Below are 18,132 nucleotides of genomic sequence, written 5' to 3' on the forward strand. Positions count from 1 at the left end.
CATTTTCGCTTAGTATTTTCCTGCTTTGTTTTTTGACCATTCTCGCACACCATTTTTTTCTCGCTTACCGTTTTTCTCGCTTGTCATTATTTCTCGCCTTTTCACATCATTCGCTAGCATTCCCCCATTCCCAAGTTTTCATCCAGCTTCTTTGCCTTCACACGCAGTTTCTCAAGACACTACATTCTCTTATCATTACTCATCATCCAATCAGTCAAAATGATCTCTTGCTCGGGCCAGGAAAACTATCTTAACTACAAATACTGCGCATTTCAATGCAATAAACACGAAGCCAGGATGCACAAAGGCAATCAAAAAGAGAAAATAAAAGCATGCAAGTTTGGCTTATTCTCATAGCCAATTAGACTTATATATTAAACTATAAAGTGGTTACTTTTGTACAATTATTCCACAAACCATCTAAGGCTCGTGGAAAAGGCTGTGCCAGTCCTCACATTTTAGCGCAGGCTGGTCTAAGCGGAGCTTTGCTTGATCTCCTTGATGGACACGAGACCCCACACGTTCATCTGCGTGATGCTTTGTAGATCGGCCTCTCGGTATTTGTACGTCACCTTGTCGACGCCGTTGATTGTGATCTGGAAGTGATCGTCGGCGCACTTGATGACAACCTGAGCGACAACAGGACACCATGAAAAAAATCCAGTCATGTGACGTTCACGTTGCCAGTCTTCCGAAGACAATTCATGCTCTTGCGGACATTTCTGAGCAGCATCTCGAGTGGTCGGATGGTTCCTGCACTTCCTTTTGAATGTGACATTTCCATTCCATACTTTTTGTAGTTTGGGAAAGTAAATCACTCCAACCTTTACTCGCTAGCGGCTAGGTGCTCTTCAACCAGTAAATGGCCGCTTCCCATAGGAAACACTCAAGTGTTGTTTAAGATTGAAGTATGTTTAGGGAGGTTCTACAAGACGGAATAGGTTTTGACAGCCACAGTTGTATGAATACGCCTTGCACATACGAACAAAGAACGGAGCGACAATTGGATACAATTAACTTTCCGGCACCAATCAAAGGTAAGGAAAATTCCGCACGAAGGTTTGGAAACCACGAAACTGTAAGGCGGGTGTGTTCAGAAATACGGTGCGATTCACGTCACCTTGACTTCTTGTCCGGGTCCAGAGCTTTGTGTGGGATGCTCCTCTTTTTTGTTCCAAGTTGTGTTCACTCTGGAGTTCAGCCAAATCTTCTTGGTTACAAAGTTCAACTTGAGGAGCAGCGCGACCGCCTTGTCGTCGTTGTCGTTGTCGTTGTCGTCAGGCACAAACAGGCCGACTTTAAACCTGCAACGCAGATGTACAACTGTGTGTTCGTGTGGGAGTGGGTGCAGGGGGCTTGTGGGGTCCTCGTACCAATCTGCCAGTTTATTTGCTCGTCCTGTGATGGTGATGGCGTTGGTCACACGGAGACCTCCCTTCAGTTTGATAATTGATCCAAGCTGCAAACATGTAATCAAAACATAACGGGCCAAAACATCTTGAGTAGAAATCGAATGCGAATGCTAAGATCTGACACTGAAACAAGATTGTGTGGAAATCATTACAACTGTCTTTTGAACCTGTCCAGAAACGTAGGATGCAGAGAGAGAGAGAGAGAGAGAGAGAGAGAGTGTAAAATCAACTCACTGCATTCGCTGACTTGGCGAGCTTGCTTCTGTGCAAGAGTACGCTGTCACCAGAATGGCTCTCCTCTGCCTTCTCTGAGGTGATTGCATAATGCGCTTTGGGCATCTTGCACATGAAGCTGTTGGGTATCTTGCAGCTCATCTGCTTCCATTTTCCAGCCTGAAGGATGAGCATGATGGATTTCAGCGGATCGCGCAGATGCTCTCGCAAACGGTCAATTGGACACGCACCTTTTGCGACATCGCCACACAGTCCTTTTTCAGGTGTTTGGGCTCTTCCGGGGCCCAGTCGGTGAAGGTCACCTCGTGGCGGTCCGACCACTCAAACATGCCGAGGACACTCTGGTCATTCAGTCCGGTCCACATGTCGCTGGTGTCTGCAGAGGACAAAGGCGAGAAGATCTCTCACCCAGCGTTCAGGGGATAGCCGTTCTACGAAGACGCTGTACGCACCGAGGGCGGAAGCATTTTTCACCCACGTCTGCTCCACCTCGGAAAGGATGGACACCAGATTGGCACCCAATTTCTTACAGTCAGCTTGAGCAGCGGCCCACTCCTTCTTGTCCTCAAAAGCTTTGTAGCAGAAGCCCGCAAACTCCTCCCAGGACTCTCCCAAGCATCTCGGCTCTGCGGGTGAGATCCCGTGTGGGGTTAGCAGTAGTTGAGCACTTGACATGAAAAAATTATCCGTTAACTCACCTCCGTCCGCAAATGTGAAGGCCTGATCCGTCGAGTCGGCATTCCTGCAGGTCGCACATGTGACAATGAGCTGGGCCTCTTATTGGTGCTTTGCCATAAACGTTGGCCACTCACTTGAGGGAGGTGATCCCGTTCTGGCCGGAGCCAGCAAAGCCCTTCTTTGCCACGGCTTTCATCACAATACAGTCTCCTCCGATGTCGTCACGAATGACGCCGGCGTGAATAGCGGCCTTGCAGACGCTTGAGTCCTGCACTCACATCAAGTCAAGAACTCAACTGGCGGGTCACGATAGGGAGGATTTGACTTTCTGATTGGTGTGTGGAAATGAAATCATCTTTCAAATGGAACTCATTTGGAAATCCCAATTGAAATGTAGGTTCTGCCAAGAGCCAGTGCCTCTCCAGTCCAAGGGTCAGCAATCACGTACGTACCTTATTGTAGACCAAGGTTCCGGTGACATTGTGTTTGGAGTTGGCGCACTTGGGCGGGCAGTGGAAGCTGCAGAAGGCAAGGACAAGCAAATTGACGACAGGCGCCCACCGTCGTGGAAACACCGGGGCAAGTGCGACTCACGTCATTGCCTTGGTCAAGTGGAGGCTGTTGAACGTGTTGTCACAGGTCATCGTATCTGTCAGACAAAAGGTGATATCAAAAGACGGGTTGTATGTTTTTCCCCGCAGCGGAGGGAGAGACTCGCTTACCGTCACGTGCGCATCCCAAGAGGTCAAAGCTGAGGCCGAAGTCAACGCTGTCCTCCAGCGGCTGGATGCGGACGTGCTGAGCGGAAAACGCAGAGCCAAACCGGTGCTCCCCCCCTCCAGTAAACTAGCAATAGCACTCTCGTTTGTAATGGCAGGTTTGGGCAGCCCGGTCGGCGTCAGGTCGACTGGCTGGCCGCTCACCTTTTCGTCCGGGTGATCAGTCCAGCTTTTGCCGTCAACACTCGTCTTCATCTCAAAGTCGATGACCCAGGACCTTTGGTCAGTGTGAGGACAGCCCTGGGTGATGATCCCGGTCACCTTTCTCACGTGACCGAGGTTCACCTGGATCCAGCTGGTAGAGGCTGCAGGACACAAGTTCGCTCAGGACACCAAATTGCCAGCGCCGAAGTAGCTTTCGGTTGTCTACGTACGATCTTGTGACGGTCTCCAGCAGGAATTCTTGCTCAATTGAGCTTTCTCGGGGCTGGCGTCGCTCATCGAGGAGGAGGCTTCAAACGCTGAGTCCGCCTCGACCAAATTGTCAAGACACACTGAGGACAACCCAGAATCATGTTGCAACCGATCTCTGATAACGGAATCCTTGTATTGTATAGTTTCAGGCATTGTTAGGCGCCGTCGATTCACTAGGCCAATGGTCGCCAAGCTTGTATGGCGAGTGGTCCCCTGAACCTTTCAGTCATCGCATCAACGTCCGTAGCAGACGGACCATTCAATGTGCCATCATACCCCAACTCTGGTCGGGAGATACCGCATTAGACAACAGAGACGTGAAGCCCACCTTTCCGTTCGCAGCTGTAGACCAAGTGCAGGTACTTGGAGACTGCAGGGCAGGTCTCCCGGACGCCCTCAAAAGGGTCAGCAAGACAATATTGACGGTTGTCACATTTCTGCCTGTAGTGAGGGAGGGCTCCTCGCACCACGCAAGTCTCTGCAAGTCACAAGGCCGAGTGGAAGCTTATTTGGCTGCAACGGTCGTATCGTCGGACCACGGACGACGTCGCTTATGTCCTGTCTTACCCTTGGTTGCGTTCTGAGTTGGACAAAGGCTGCCGCTCCTCCGTCCGTAGAAGGCCGACTGGATGCGGATGACGCTTTGACTCTCACTCTGACAAAAGAGGTCGACGTGCTTCTGCTGGTTGCACACAAGGATCTTCCGGAAACCTGCGAGCGCACCGTGGTGTCTTTTTTCCGTCTCGCATCTTTTGACGTCAACCTTCAGGATTCGGGGAGACTGACTTACCGTCATGGCGTGGAGGTTCCGATTTATGTCCTGTGAGGCAAAAGCCAAAGATGGGCATCAACATGAATTGGCCATGAGTCACATCTTACCTCGAGCTTTTTTCTTGCATATGTAGTTCCTCTTCTTCTGGCAGTCGTCAAATTTCCAATTTCCCAGTTCACGTTTAGTGTGAAAGGAAAGGCAGCTTTCACCAGAGGGTTTACTAGGGCTATCTGTAAGGAGACAGCAGATGCTAAGCGCTCCTCTCCATTGCTCCAGACTGTCGGCAACAAGCAACAAATATTGGACGGCGTTTGGGCCGACCTGTGGTCCAGTGGGTGTAACGAAAGGGAGACCCATCAGTCCACTTGAAGCCCTCTTGCGTGATCGTGGTGTTGGTGGCCAACCACAGAGAAGAAATGTGTTGTAGTCCAATGGACAGAACTTTGGATCAAACATGAATAAGATGACATCAGTAAATGCCTTTAAGCTTATACGTATCACGCTTATAAATCCATTTGACGTTTTACTCATTGTGGTCAATATAAAGTGGAACAGCATATCTTTTGTCTGAATTCCTCGTCGTCATAGCGTCACAAGCTCATTTTTACCCCTGTTCCGAATAGCGTCTCAGAGCAAGCCGTTTTGGTGCGGCCTCTTTAAGTTTTTCAGCGAATCCTTCTCTATAATGACTAGTTTCTTTTGTATACTGTCTTTTGTATGGCGGCCTTTTAAAAGCAAGATCTGTCAATACCTATAGCTGTCTTTTTCCGGTCGGATGCGAAAAATGTGCGAAAAATGTCAAGAGAGACAATCACTTGCAGTCAACCGACTGCAAGTGACGTCACAAACCTTTTTTTTTTGTCTTGAGCAATGAAAGACAACTGGCAAAAAGGTTCTTTGAAAATGTCACTTTCTTTGGCATATACGCCAGCCTCTACAAATATCAAGATTCTCAACCAACAGTCCCGATCAAGCCCATAAGCCTGCCTTGTTTGATGGTCTGCTGCTCCGTGTTGTCGGTGATGCTGAGCAGGTCGCCTCCGAGGCGGACGCAGTCGTCTCGCGCCTCCTGCCAGGTCTTGGCATTGTTGCGGTTGATCAGGTAGCAGAAGTCGCTGTCGGGGTTCTCCGCCCACGAGCCGCATTTTTCGCTCCAGCCTGCAAGCAAGACTCGTGTCACTTGAGGGCCAACTGGCCAACGACCAATCACGTGTCGGCCGCAGGATGGTATGCCCACCTGCTTGCGGCTCATCATGGCGAGCCTCTTGGATTTTGGCTGCAAGAACGCAAGGGGGATCAAACATGAGAGAGCAGTGAGAGGTCAAAGGGCAAAGGGAGCTGTGGTGACTTTTGGACCTTTTTTGCAGACAGATGGCTGCTCTTCAGTGCAGGGCCACTGATGAAATTGTCCAGAAGCTGACAGAGCAAAGCAGTCACCGCGTCCTGTAGACGGTTCTCCCCTCAGCGTGACGTAGTCCTGCGGATGACAGGATGGATACCACTTGAGTGCGTTTGGTATTGCAACTCAATTTTTTTTTTCTTTTCTCATTACTGTACTCCATTTTTAGCATCAACAACTACAACGTTCCCATTTGGTTCTTAGACTGTCCATCTGTAAAATTCTGCACTTTTACATGACCAGACAAAAAAATCTGTATAACTTATTTTATTCAAACTTGTCAATTTTATTTGTCTTAAAACAACTGCAAGTTAATCTGTGTTTGTGGCCCAGTCCCTTTGAAACTTTACAACTATTTTTTTCTGCTCTTGCAACATTGTGACCAACCCAACTTTGGCTTTCTCATATCACATTCTACAAACGTTTTAGACAGCTGTAGACGTTTTGCTTACTACAGATGTTGCGTCGTTCCAGGAAAATTTCTTGTCTTTGTTCTTCTTGAGTCCCATGAAAAGCCAATATCCTTTATCATCTCGCACGTGAGCTTGAAGAAAGCAGAACAAGCGCTAGTTGCAAAGACGCTGAGAAGCATTGCGGGATGATCATGGAATTGTCGGTTTGTCTGGGCACTCACCAGCCAAGAATTTGATTTCGTCCTCTGAGTGGATGCTGGCCAAGTGACCTTTCTGTTCTGTGCAAAATGTCTCAGCCGAGTCCCAATTCTTACGTATCCTCTCAAAACGATAACAGGAATCGTCGAACAGGAAGTCGCCAGGGTCGCAGGAGGAAGCTGAAGCCACGAACAAACTTGGATTGGAAAAGCACGGCGGGACGATGCAGGAGTAAAAACAAGAATGACAGCCACTCACTCTCCACTCGATGGTAACCAAAGTCTTTCAAGGAACACTGCCGGCCCTTCGGGCAGTCTGCAGAAAGACCACACCATTAAAATGTCCTTTTGCACATCACCGTGACAACTCCTGAGCAGGCTTACCGTCCAGCGGGCGCTCGCACATGAAGGCCAAGGAGGATCCGCACGAGGCTTGTCGCCACTTTCCTGGCTGACTCTCGGTCCACGAGCCTTGGTTGACGTACACGCAGGACTCTACGTCGGAGCTGTCGGGAGAAGTCATGAAAAGCATCTTACAAACAGGATGAACGGGAGGTTCTTTTCTTGCTCTCTTTCAACAAAAGCCTTTTTTTTTTCTCCCACCCTCGTCACGTGTGCTCTTTCTCATTTTGGAAAGCGGGCCCAAAACCTTGCCTAACATTCAAGACACGACCTTCTTACCTTCTAACCTGACGCGAGTCCCAGTTGGAGTAGCCCGCCATCACGCGGACATCTGACCAAGTCAGCTCCATTTGCTCCTTGTCATACCGACACCAAGCCTCGTCGCAATTCTGCGGAGACCGATCCCGCTTGTCAGTCGCGTGCGTACCAGTAGAGAATCAACTGCTTACGCGTCCGTCTCACCAGATTGGAGAGTCCGATCCAGAAGGGGTTCTTGCCCATTTCCTTCTTCACAAAGGCTTCCTCGTCCGACGAGGTGATGGAGACCAAGTCGCCGCCCTCCCAGAAGCAGTTGTGCCGAGCCCCCAGCCAACCGTTGGGGGTCTCCATCTTCTTGTAGCAACTGGACTGGTGAAGACTCCACCCCTTCTCACACGCTGATTTAGGAATGGCTGAGGACACCATTATTATGCCGTTATTTAGAATGGCAGAAATATAGAATTATCCGCACGTAATGGCATGACTGTCTTGTCAGCATGTTGGGGAAACTAAACTCCAGTGAGTTGTTTACCAATCGTGTCAACTGCGGCACCGAGAATCAAAGGACTTTGGAAAAGACCTTCCTTAATAATACTTTGTATCCGATGACGCAACTCTAAGCATAAGACCAAGGTCAAATCATGCCTCTTCCTCTTCTCTTGCAGATGTAGCTGCTGCGCTTCTCCTCACAGTCGGCTCTTGCCCAGCGGCCGTCGGCAGTGAGCAAGGAAAGGCAGTTTCCACCGGGGCTTTCTCCGGCGATGCCTGGAAGGAGACGACAAATGCTAAGCACTCGTCCGTTTTGTCACCGACAAACTTTCCCCAAGTTATAGGCCGACCTGTGTTCAGGTTTTTGTAAGTGGACATGGATCCGTCAATCCACTCGATGCCGTGAGTGATATTGGCATTGGCGCCCAACCACAGCGTGGGACTGCTCAGAGGACGGGCGTACAGACCTTTGGATCAAAGTTAAACAACGACCAAGAGTTTGAACATCGTACAGGTGCATGTGTAGCAGCAGCATCGTTCCTTCTGGAGTCCACGGGGCATAAACTGTGCGAGCCGCTATCGTGTCCTCCGGGCAGTTTACCTTGTATGAAGGTCTGCTCATGAGAGTGGGTGATGCTGAGCAGGTCGCCTCCGAGGCCGACGCAGTCATCTCGCGCCTCCTGCCAGGTCTTGGCACGGTTGTGGTTGATCAGGTAGCAGAAGTCGTCGGACGGGTTGTCCATCCACCAGCCGCACTTTTTGCTCCAGCCTGCAAGCAAGAGCCGTGTCACTTGAGGGCAAAGTGGCGACCGACCGACCACGTGTCGGCTGCAGGGTGGGGCGCCCACCTGGTCCCCATGTTGATGACGGCAAAACAGGTAGAGCCCCTTGGACCTTGGCTGCAAGAACGCAAGGGGGATCATATATGAGAGCAATGCCAGGTGAAAGGGCAAATTGAGCTGTGGTGACTTGCGGACCTTTTTTGCAGATAGATGGCAGCTTTTCAGCGCAGGACCACTCATCAAATTGTCCAGAAGCTGACAGAGCAAAGCACTCTTTGAGTCCTGTAGACTTTTTTCCCACCAACTTTGTGACGTAGTCCTGCGGACGATACGGCGGACGCCACTTGAGCCCGTTTTGTGTTGCGCTTGGTTGAATGAGTTTTTCCATCCCGTGTTTTAGCATTTCAACTTTCTTTTGGTGAAATCACAACTTTGAGCTTTTCGGTGAAAACCGCAAACCCGAACCAGTTTCGTCATGTCATCCTGTTTAATTCTCCGGATTGCCGTCAAATTCTGCACTTTATCCGACAAGACAGATTCCTTTTTTTTTTTTTTTAAATCTCATTCAAGTTTTCTTGTTCATTTTAATATCATTCGAAAGGAGAAATGGCAAGTTTGCTCCTCAAACGTTCCAGCTTACATACATATAAAGCATTTATCTATTCAATTCCAATCTTTTGCCTTCGGGTAGAGGCAAATGCCAACTTTTTTAGAGCGCAGTGAATTTTTTACTTACTGAAGATTCTCCGTCAATCCACTCAACGTTGTTTTTCTTCTTCTTCAGTCCCACAAAAGGCTGAGATCTTCCTGCATCTCGCATGTGAGCTTGAGGAAAGCAGATCAAGCGCTTCAGTACAAAAAGAGCAACCGCTTGTCGGATGTTTCTTGGCAGTTGCTGACCTGCCAAGAAATTGCCTTCCTCCGTTGAGAGGACGCTGGCCAGGTGACCTTTGTGTCCTTTGCAAAACCTCTCGGCGGCCCTCTGCACCTTCTTCGTCTCCTCAAAACGATAGCAAGAATCGTCAAACAGGAATTCGCCAGGGTCGCAGGAGGAAGCTGAAGCCACAAACAAGCTTGGATTAGAAAAGCACGGCGGAATGGTGCAAGAGTAAAAACAAGCGTGGCAGCCACTCACTCTCCACTCGAAGGTAACCAAAGTCTTTCAAGGAACACGGCCGGCCCTCCGGGCATTCTGCAGAAAGACCACACCACAATAGATACGTCCCTATCGACATGACAACTCCTGAGCAGGCTTACCGAGCAAGGAGCGCTCGCACATGAACGGCAACGAGGATCTGCACGAGCCGTGTCGCCACTTTCCAGGCTCAGTCCACGCGCCTTGGTTGACGTATGCGCAGGACTCTACGTCGGAGCTGTCGGGAGAAGTCGTGAAAAGCATCTGAGTATTTTTTCTTGCTATCAGAAGTCGTGAAAAGCATCTGTATTTTTTCTTGCTATCTGATGAAAAATTGACTAAAGGCCTTTTTTTCCCCCTCATCACGGTGCTCTTTCCCAATTTGGAAAGGGGCCCCAAAACCTCGCCAGACAGTGAAAGGACATCAAGACGTGACTTTTTTACCTTCCAACCTGACGCGAGTCCCAGTTGGAGTAGGTCGCCATCACGCGGACATTGGACCAAGTCATCATCTTTTGCTCCTTGTCATACCGACACCAAGGCTCGTCGCAATTCTGCAGAAACCAATCCCGCTTGTCAATCGCGTGCGTACCAGTAGAGAATCAACTGCTTGCGCTTCCGTCTCACCAGATTGGAGAGTCCGATCCAGAAGGGGTCGATGCCCATTTTCTCCTTTACGAAGGCTTCCTCGTCCGACGAGGCGATGGAGACCAGGTCGCCGCCCTCCCAGACGCAGTCTTGCCGAGCCCCCAGCCAACCGTTGGGGGTCGCCATCTTCTTGTAGCAACTGAAGCCGAAAGGGAGCCAGCCGTCGGCCATATCACATGACTTCTGATCGACTGAGGAAACATTTGGGGAATTGTAGAATATTTTTATTATATAATAATATCCATCCATCCATCCATCCATTTTCTGTACCGCTTTGTCCCCACGGGGGTCGCGGGTGTGCTGGAGCCTGTCCCAGCGGTCATCGGGCAGTAGGCGGGGGACACCCTGAACCGGTTGCCAGCCAATCACAGAGACAACCATCTGCACTCGCACTACGGGCAATTTAGACTACTCAATCGGCCCGTCAAGCATGTTTTTGGAAAATGGGAGGAAACCAAAGTGCCCAGAGGAAACCCAAGCGGGCTCGGGGAGAAATCGGATGTGGAATTGAACTGGCACCCTCCTAACTGTGAGGCAGACGTGCTAACCAGTGCGCCACAGAGCCACCTCCTTTTTTTTTTTTTTTTAAAATAGCACTTATCTGTTTGGGCCTCTGGACGTGGGTAGAAAATAGAATCGGGTCTGCTGGGTCCCATCCAAATTTAACCATCAAGCAGTCTTGTTTGTGACCATCTCGGGGAAAGAAATTATATATCGGCTGTCTGGGATCAGACTTTTAACAATGAGTGGTTTGGATTGTGACCGTTTAGGGTAGCGACTCAATGTAAAAAACACAAAGACACGCTGACCGGCGAATACAATTTATCAGGTTTTTTTTGCTACAGATTGTCGTGGAAAACAAGAAATTCAGACCAGCTGCAGTCTTCATTCCAGTTTTGCCGATTGCGTTAGCTCCATGACTTGACAATTGACACGCTCACAAAGAGAAGCACGCTGGTACATTTCATCGAGAGGACTTCAGAAGCCTTCTCAAATCTTAGCGTTTGACAACATCAGTGCGAATCGGCCAAGCGTCACGTTACCTCTTCCTCTTCTCTTGCAGATGTAGCTGCTGTTTTGTTGGCAATGGTGAAATTTCCAGCCACCGTTGTGGGTGACAAAGTAAAGGCAGCGTCCGCCAGCGGCGTCAAAGGCATTATCTGGAAGGAGACGACAGATGCTAAGCGCTAAACCAACAAACATTTGACGGATTATAGACCGACCTGCTGTCAGGTTTTTGTAAGTCAACGGGGATCCATCAGTCCACTTGCTGCCTTCAGTGATATTGGCATTGGCGCCCAACCACAGAGTGGGACTGGTCACGACAGTGCCGTACATAGCTTTGGATCAAAGTTAAACAACGATCAAGAATACGAACATTGTACAGGTGCGTGTGTAGCGGCGTTGTTCCTTCTGGAGTTCATGCGGCATGAACTGTTCGAGCCTCCATCGTGTCCTTACCTCGTATGAAGTTCTGTTCAGTGTCGTCGGCAATGCTGAGCAGGTCGCCTCCGTGGTCGACGCATTTGTCTCGCGCCTTCTGCCAGGTCACGGCATGGTTGCGGCTCATCAGGTAGCAGAAGTCGTTGGATGGGTTGTCCATCCACCGGCCGCAATTTTCGCTCCAGCCTGCAAGCGAGAGCCATGTCACTTGAGGGCCAACTGGCGACAAGAGCGCGACCACGGATGTGACTCCCACCTGGCCTGAATATTGACGACGAATGAGCGGTAACAGCCTCTCGAACCTTGGCTGCAAGTGGGATCAAGTATGAGCGCGCGCGTGAAAGGGCAAAGAGAGCCGTCGTGACTTTCAGACCTTTTTGGCAGATGGTTCGAAAACGGTTATCGGTGCAGCCGTATAAATGAAGAAGTGCATCACTGTAATAAACACCAACGCAGTCTGTATCGTCTAGTAATTGCAATCCTGGGGTGTCGGCCTGCACACACGACAGAGGTTTGGAGTGCATGAAAGCTTTTCCTTTTTTTTTTTTTTGCTCTTTCAATTCCAATTCTAATTGCCATCGAACTTGTTCCAGCTGATTTTCTGGAAAACATTTATTTGCAGCTCTTCTCTGAACATTGCGGCCATTCCGGATAAAGTTTGACTTTTTTTGTTTTTGTTCAAGAAAATGTTCATTTCCTGCTTAAATGACACTTTGTATCTCACTTTTATGTCATTCTGGACAAATGACAACGTTTTAGGTAACTCAACATTTCACTTACGGTAGATGTTCCGTCAGTGAACTTAAAATTTTTTGCCTTGTTCCTGAGTCCCACCCAAGAACAGTGATTGTTTCTTAAGTGACCTTGAGAAAAGCAGAACAAGCGCAAGTTACAAAGATGCTGGTGAGCAATGCGGGATGATCATGAAATCGTCGGTTTGTCTTGGCGCTCACTTGACAAGAATTTGATTTCGTCCTCTGAGTGGACACTGGGCAGATGACTTTTGCGTGTCTTGCAGAAGTTCTCAGCTTCATTCCAATAGTAATAATTCTGAGAGAAATGATAGCAAGAAACGTTGAACAGGAATTCGCCGGGGTCGCAGGAGGAAGCTGAAGCCACAAACAAACTTGGATTAGAAAAGCACTGCAGGATGGTTCAGGAGTAAAAACAAGCGTAGCAGCCACTCACTCTCCACTCGATCGTAACCAAAGTCTTTCAAGGAACACTGTCGGCCCTCCGGGCAGTCTGCAGAAAGACCACACAATTGAAATGTCCCTTTTGACATAATATGACAATTCATGCGGGCTTACCGTCCGGCGAGCGCTCGCACATGTATGGCAACGAGGATCCGCACGAGCCGTGTCGCCACTTCCCTAGCTGTCGGTCGGTGTACTCGCCTTGGTTGACGAACGCGCAGGACTCGACGTCGGAGCTGTCGGGAAAAGTTGTGAAAAGCATCTCAGTAATTTTTCTTGCTTTCTGATGAAAAATTGACAAAAGCTTTGATTTCCCCCTCATCACGGTGCTCTTTTCCATTTTGGAAAAGCGACATTTTGACAGTAAAATGGCGCAAAAACGTAACCTCCTTACTTTCCGTTTAGACCTTCAGTCCAGTTGGAGTAGGTCACCGTCACACGGCCATCCATTTTGGAAAGGGGCCCCAAATCCTTGCCTAACATTCAACACATGACCTTCTTACCTTCCAACCTGACGGTTGTCCCAGTTGGAGTAGCTCGCCGTCACGCGGACATCGGACCAAGTCAGCTCCTTTTGCTCCTTGTCATACTGACACCAAGCCTCGTTGCAATTCTGCAGAGACCAATCCCGCTTGTCAATCGCGTACCAGTAGAGAATCAGCTGCTGCCGCTTCCGTCTCACCAGATTGGAGAGTCCGATCCAGAAGGGGTTCTTGCCCATTTCCTTCTTCACAAAGGCTTCCTCGTCCGACGAGGCGATGGAGACCAGGTCGCCGCCCTCCCAGACGCAGTCGTGCCGAGCCCCCAGCCAACCGTTGGGGGTCTCCATCTTCTTGTAGCAACAGGAGCCGAAAGGGAGCCAGTCTTTCTCACACGCTAAGCCCGGATCAGCTGAGGACACATTTGAGACTTGTATGATGGACGTACTGGCATAACTGTCTTGTCATGGCATTTGTATCGGGATTTGTTTCACCAAATGCTTCAATGCAGCATTCATTCCAGTGCATGTTTCTCCATTTGCACTTAAGATGACATCCTGTGTTATTTTTTCAGATTTGTATTAAAGTCCTAAATGACATTCAAAAGCAAACAACACACTTAACACACCTCACTGTCAGTGACTATTGGACGAAAATGAAAATGGATCAGCTCTCAAAAGGATAACGTTAAAATAGAGAAAAGAAGCTTGAAATTAAGTCGTTTGTGGTGGAGTTTTGCTTGCATCGACAATGTGGCAGGCAGCTTGCGACTATGAGCTCACCACTCACAATGGCACTAAATTGTACACTTAGCCCACAAAAGACATTAGCAAATACGCCCTCGTGTGGAGGATTTCTGTACTGCTCGCTGAGAACCTGATGTGGCTCCTTTGTTAGCGACAGCAATAAAATGGGAGAACGTGCTATCAAGTTGTTCTTGAAAAGATCCCCTTGTGGAGTAACCAAACTTGGTTTTCTTGCAAGTCACTTTTTTTATTCCTTTACCTCAGGGGTCGGCAACCCAAAATGTTCAAAGAGCCATATCCCCCCCCCCCCCCCCAAAAAAAAAACCATAACTATCCGGAATCGCACAAATTTAAATAAAAGCCTTTTAGAAGGCAACATAGACTGTCAATAAATAAGCTGTATGCCTACCATTAAAATAATTAAGTATACTACAAATACAAAATGAACATTCCTGATTTCATGTCTGTTTTCACTGCAGCGCATCCTGGAGATAATTAGGCACCAGGGAACTATTGATGTACGAGTTCACGTACCTGCATTGGAGAGCTGTCTGTTCGATATCTGTCACGTCACACGACTCTTCACAGGCAATTGAGAAAGCTGGAGCTGAATTAATATCCTTGATTTGCCGATCGGTGATATTGTTTGCCATTTTAATGTACCTTTCCCTTACTGTCCGAAAATAGGCACTCTTGATATTTTAATGAATGAATCCTTCACGTGCTCGCTATCGGTTTTCCGCGCTTTATTATCTCCTGGGCTGCAACAAAACTTGCAGCAGTAGTTTGGAGATGCAATCCACTTCTTGAAACTGGTTTTTCGGTCCTCAAATCTCTCCACCTTCACTGCAATTGCACCTTTCCTCACAGTTCCAACTGGGTGATCGGCGGCAAATTTAGCATGCTTTAGCTGAAATTGTCACTCCAAATTCCTCCTCTTGTTATTTGACAACGTCTCGTTGCATATCAAACACGCAGGCAAATGCTTCAGCATTGGCAATGAAAGCAAATAATTCAGTCCATTCTTTCTTAAAGCCTCTGTTCTCATCAGCAGTTCTACTCTTTTTGCCTTTTGAATCCATGGCCCGACACTCACGTACCTGTTTGTTTACAACTCGCCTCCGCATTTTTGCGCCATTCTGAAATTTGGTATTTTTAATATATTTACAACTACATCCATTTTTACAGCATGACAATGTGTCATGATTACCATTTAAAAAACATATTTAAAATAACCATTTTTCCATTTTCATGCACTTTTGCAAAAGCTCCAGGGAGCCGCTAGAAGATGCTAAAGAGCCGCATGTGGCTCTGGAGCCGCGGGTTGCCGATCCCCGGTTTACTTTCACAAGATACGTGATAGATGTGGTTTTGTGGCCGTGACTCGGGCAGTAGAGCGGGTCGAGCAATGCTTCCTCCTACTCTTTTTCGAGCAATCTTTATTGTTTTGCTTTGTTATTGTTTTGTTTCATGGACTTAAATTTGGCACTTTAAAGTGTCATTAGTTTTATTTTTCTCTTTTTATGTTTTAAATCTGTTCGAAATAAAGATATGTCATCATTTTGGGCTTCGATCCGGGCCCAAACCTGCGAGTTAGATCGAAGCCAAAGTGGTGACGTAGTTTTTAGTTTGTCATAATGGATTGGCCGGTGACGTCGTTTGCTCGTTAAACAAGAAATAAATTCAAAATCATCCAGAAGACCTTTAAGTTAGTCATTGGTCACTTAATTTTTATTCTACTACAGTTTATTCATCATTCCTGAATGCAAAGGATCTAAAGGTTGTACCTTTATCATTTTATGTGGCCCACAAAGACAAATTGTGCATCAAATTTGTGTCATTACTGGAATTGCAAATTGTCTTTACTTTCAATATCTTTCTTTTTTTAATATTTGACCAGTTTTTACTCGTCTGATTTGAAAACGAGCTATTTGTCCGTTTGTTTCGTAGCTCTTAGCGTATATGAGTTGCTCATACATTTATTTGGGTTGACAGTCATAATGGCCCTCCGAAAGAAACTATGAATACAGTGCGGCGCCCGGGAAAAATGAGTTTGACACCCCTGCTTTAGATCCTTTGCATCCAGGACTGATGAGAGGCATACTTTTTAAAGTCAAAAGTCGAAGAATTCTCACTTTAAAGTCAGAATCCTGCCACCCCCTTTTTTCCCTTCACCGGCCCTAATCCTCATCCGTACCAATCCAACTCCGAGATCGCAAATTACTCACTTGACGAAGTCCACGCGGCGCTCAACGCAAGAATACGCACAAGGCGCGCGGCCAGTGGGTTTGTCATCGCTCACGGGAGAGGAGATTCCACGCAAATAGTTTGCAGTCAACAATTCGACTCCAAAGCAAATGATGGACGGACTATACCAGTCACAAAACGCTTGCGTTGTTTGATATCACTAGGACGTCGGCCAGCACGTGACGTCACAAAAGCTCCTAACACGTTTGCACGCCTTTGACCAGGCGAGAGTGGACGTGACATCGTAGACGCCTTTCACTCGCAATAAAAAAGAACGCAAGTGACGAGTTTTGTCACTTACAAACCTTCGAGTTGGGTTTGGATCAGAGCCAAAGTAACGCCATGTTTTGTGTAAACGCATATGGCAGCGGCACTTTAGAAATGACTGTGTAAGGGATCACCGAGGATAAAAACACAATAATTGCTCAATGGAATACCTGTTCAAACCAAAAATAAACTTTTCGTTTCAGCATCAATCTACAGTTGTGTTTAAACACAATTATATTCATCACAGGGCCACTCAGAAATAGAAAAGCATTGGCGCTCATTGGAAACCTGGTCACCGTCTTCATGGAAAACACTACCATGATCGACAAAACGGAATCCTGTCTAATGTGCCTGGACAATTCATCTTTTAGGCTCTAGAATTTAGAATAGAAAAAGAAAGAGGCTGAAGCAGCAAAGTTAGTCAAATGCAAAATTTCCATTCACTACCAAAAACCTATGGGCTCGACTCCACACTTGAAATCGAAATCCACCCATTCCTTTCTAACTTGTTTTGCAAATGAACCACACGTGCTTGAATTTTGAGAGACCACTTTCATTTTCCATTGCAAATATACATTTTGAGATGGTGGACTGCATAAAAAAAGCAGGAGAGTTTTGCTCCAATTGTGTTGCTGTCCTCCACTCAGAAGCGGACAAAAACTTGCTGAGGAGCTCACAAACGTGACAAAAACAAAGGGGGAAAAAAAGGAGGCTTGCACACACACTTGGTTGCAGGCCATAATAGAGGACGTGAGGCCCCAGCCATGCACAAGTTATGACGACATCTTCTTTCTGTAGGGCGAGCGTGCGCGTTTGTGTTTTAACTCCGACGCTCCGAAGGCGTCATGTCCGAGTGTTTGCAGATGAGCGGCGCTCCGTTTGCTCTTCTCCATCAGCTCCATGTCGCGAGACTTGGAGTTCTATAGGAAGCGGTCATAGAGGGAAGGAAGAGGTGATAGCATGGAGCAGGAAGCAGAGGACACCGGGTCAGGGGGGGAAAAAAACAAAGAAAGCAAAGAAGCAGAGGAAAACAAGTTAGTTAACCAAGACAAAGTGGGGAAAACGTGACGATGGTCCCACTGAAAGACAACTTTTTTTTTTTTTTTCCCAACGTTGATCCTTTGCATAAAATGCAACCAAAATGTGATGGCCGCAAAGCGTGTACCTACGGATATTCTACTGTTCTACCGATGTAATGTCCAAAGGCAGAAATGTGACTTTTAACAAAGGCCTTTCCACGCTAGCTGCTGGTAAAATTGGCAGTTTTGGAACCTGACTTCAGAGGTTAGTATCCGAGGAAGGACACCATCTGTGTACCACAAAGCTGGGACTGACTTTAGATGTACATGTTGTTGGATTTTGTCCACAATTTAGGGAGTGCGCTATCTGCACCTCACGGCAAAAGCCATTGCCAATCACCTGTTATCCAATTTACTCACCGCGTGCTCGTTTGATTTCTTCAAATTTAGGGAAATGCTAAGACACTGAAGCAGAAATTAGACTTACACAGGTTGGTTGAGTTCAATCACAATTCTTGTTAAGAAAGCTCTGTTTTCAGGAAAGCACAATACAGCGCTGGGCCTTTCGTGCGACCATGCTCAAGAGCAGAACGTCTCCATTCAGAAAAGGCAACGTTCAAGGTTCTTTGGTCAGCTTATATTCAGTTGCACATGCCAGTGTGGGCCGAGTTTGATGCGTGATGAGTCAGGGGGTGTGGCAAGTTCGCAGGAGATTTTGATTCC

At 47.7% G+C, this 18,132-nt stretch overlaps 1 protein-coding gene across 1 annotated transcript; it reads right to left on the reverse strand.

The window, feature by feature from the left end:
• Positions 1-2: 2 nt before the first annotated feature.
• On the reverse strand, positions 3-16,272 carry LOC148377129 (secretory phospholipase A2 receptor-like). The gene is made up of 50 exons (XM_088368318.1): positions 16,105-16,272; positions 13,334-13,542; positions 13,155-13,264; positions 12,766-12,887; positions 12,644-12,700; positions 12,409-12,564; positions 12,236-12,318; positions 11,829-11,949; positions 11,712-11,762; positions 11,474-11,641; positions 11,236-11,352; positions 11,056-11,172; positions 9,992-10,203; positions 9,809-9,918; positions 9,487-9,602; positions 9,365-9,421; positions 9,130-9,285; positions 8,966-9,054; positions 8,425-8,548; positions 8,296-8,346; positions 8,049-8,216; positions 7,798-7,914; positions 7,604-7,723; positions 7,163-7,371; positions 6,980-7,089; positions 6,683-6,804; positions 6,558-6,614; positions 6,323-6,478; positions 6,141-6,232; positions 5,646-5,766; positions 5,527-5,565; positions 5,277-5,447; positions 4,611-4,730; positions 4,397-4,519; positions 4,308-4,337; positions 4,085-4,228; positions 3,846-3,995; positions 3,478-3,597; positions 3,248-3,408; positions 3,047-3,170; positions 2,919-2,973; positions 2,777-2,843; positions 2,459-2,592; positions 2,345-2,388; positions 2,099-2,272; positions 1,877-2,022; positions 1,647-1,805; positions 1,374-1,459; positions 1,121-1,304; positions 3-629 (listed from the first exon to the last, which is right to left on the reverse strand). The coding sequence occupies exons 1-50, from the start codon at positions 16,169-16,171 to the stop codon at positions 474-476; spliced, it is 5,952 nt and encodes a 1,983-aa protein (XP_088224444.1). The 5' UTR covers positions 16,172-16,272; the 3' UTR covers positions 3-473.
• Positions 16,273-18,132: the final 1,860 nt, after the last annotated feature.

This window comes from Syngnathus floridae, unplaced genomic scaffold (assembly GCF_059516105.1).
Source record: "Syngnathus floridae isolate MCC-2025c unplaced genomic scaffold, RoL_Sflo_1.0 HiC_scaffold_349, whole genome shotgun sequence".
In the NCBI taxonomy this organism is placed as follows: domain Eukaryota; kingdom Metazoa; phylum Chordata; class Actinopteri; order Syngnathiformes; family Syngnathidae; genus Syngnathus; species Syngnathus floridae.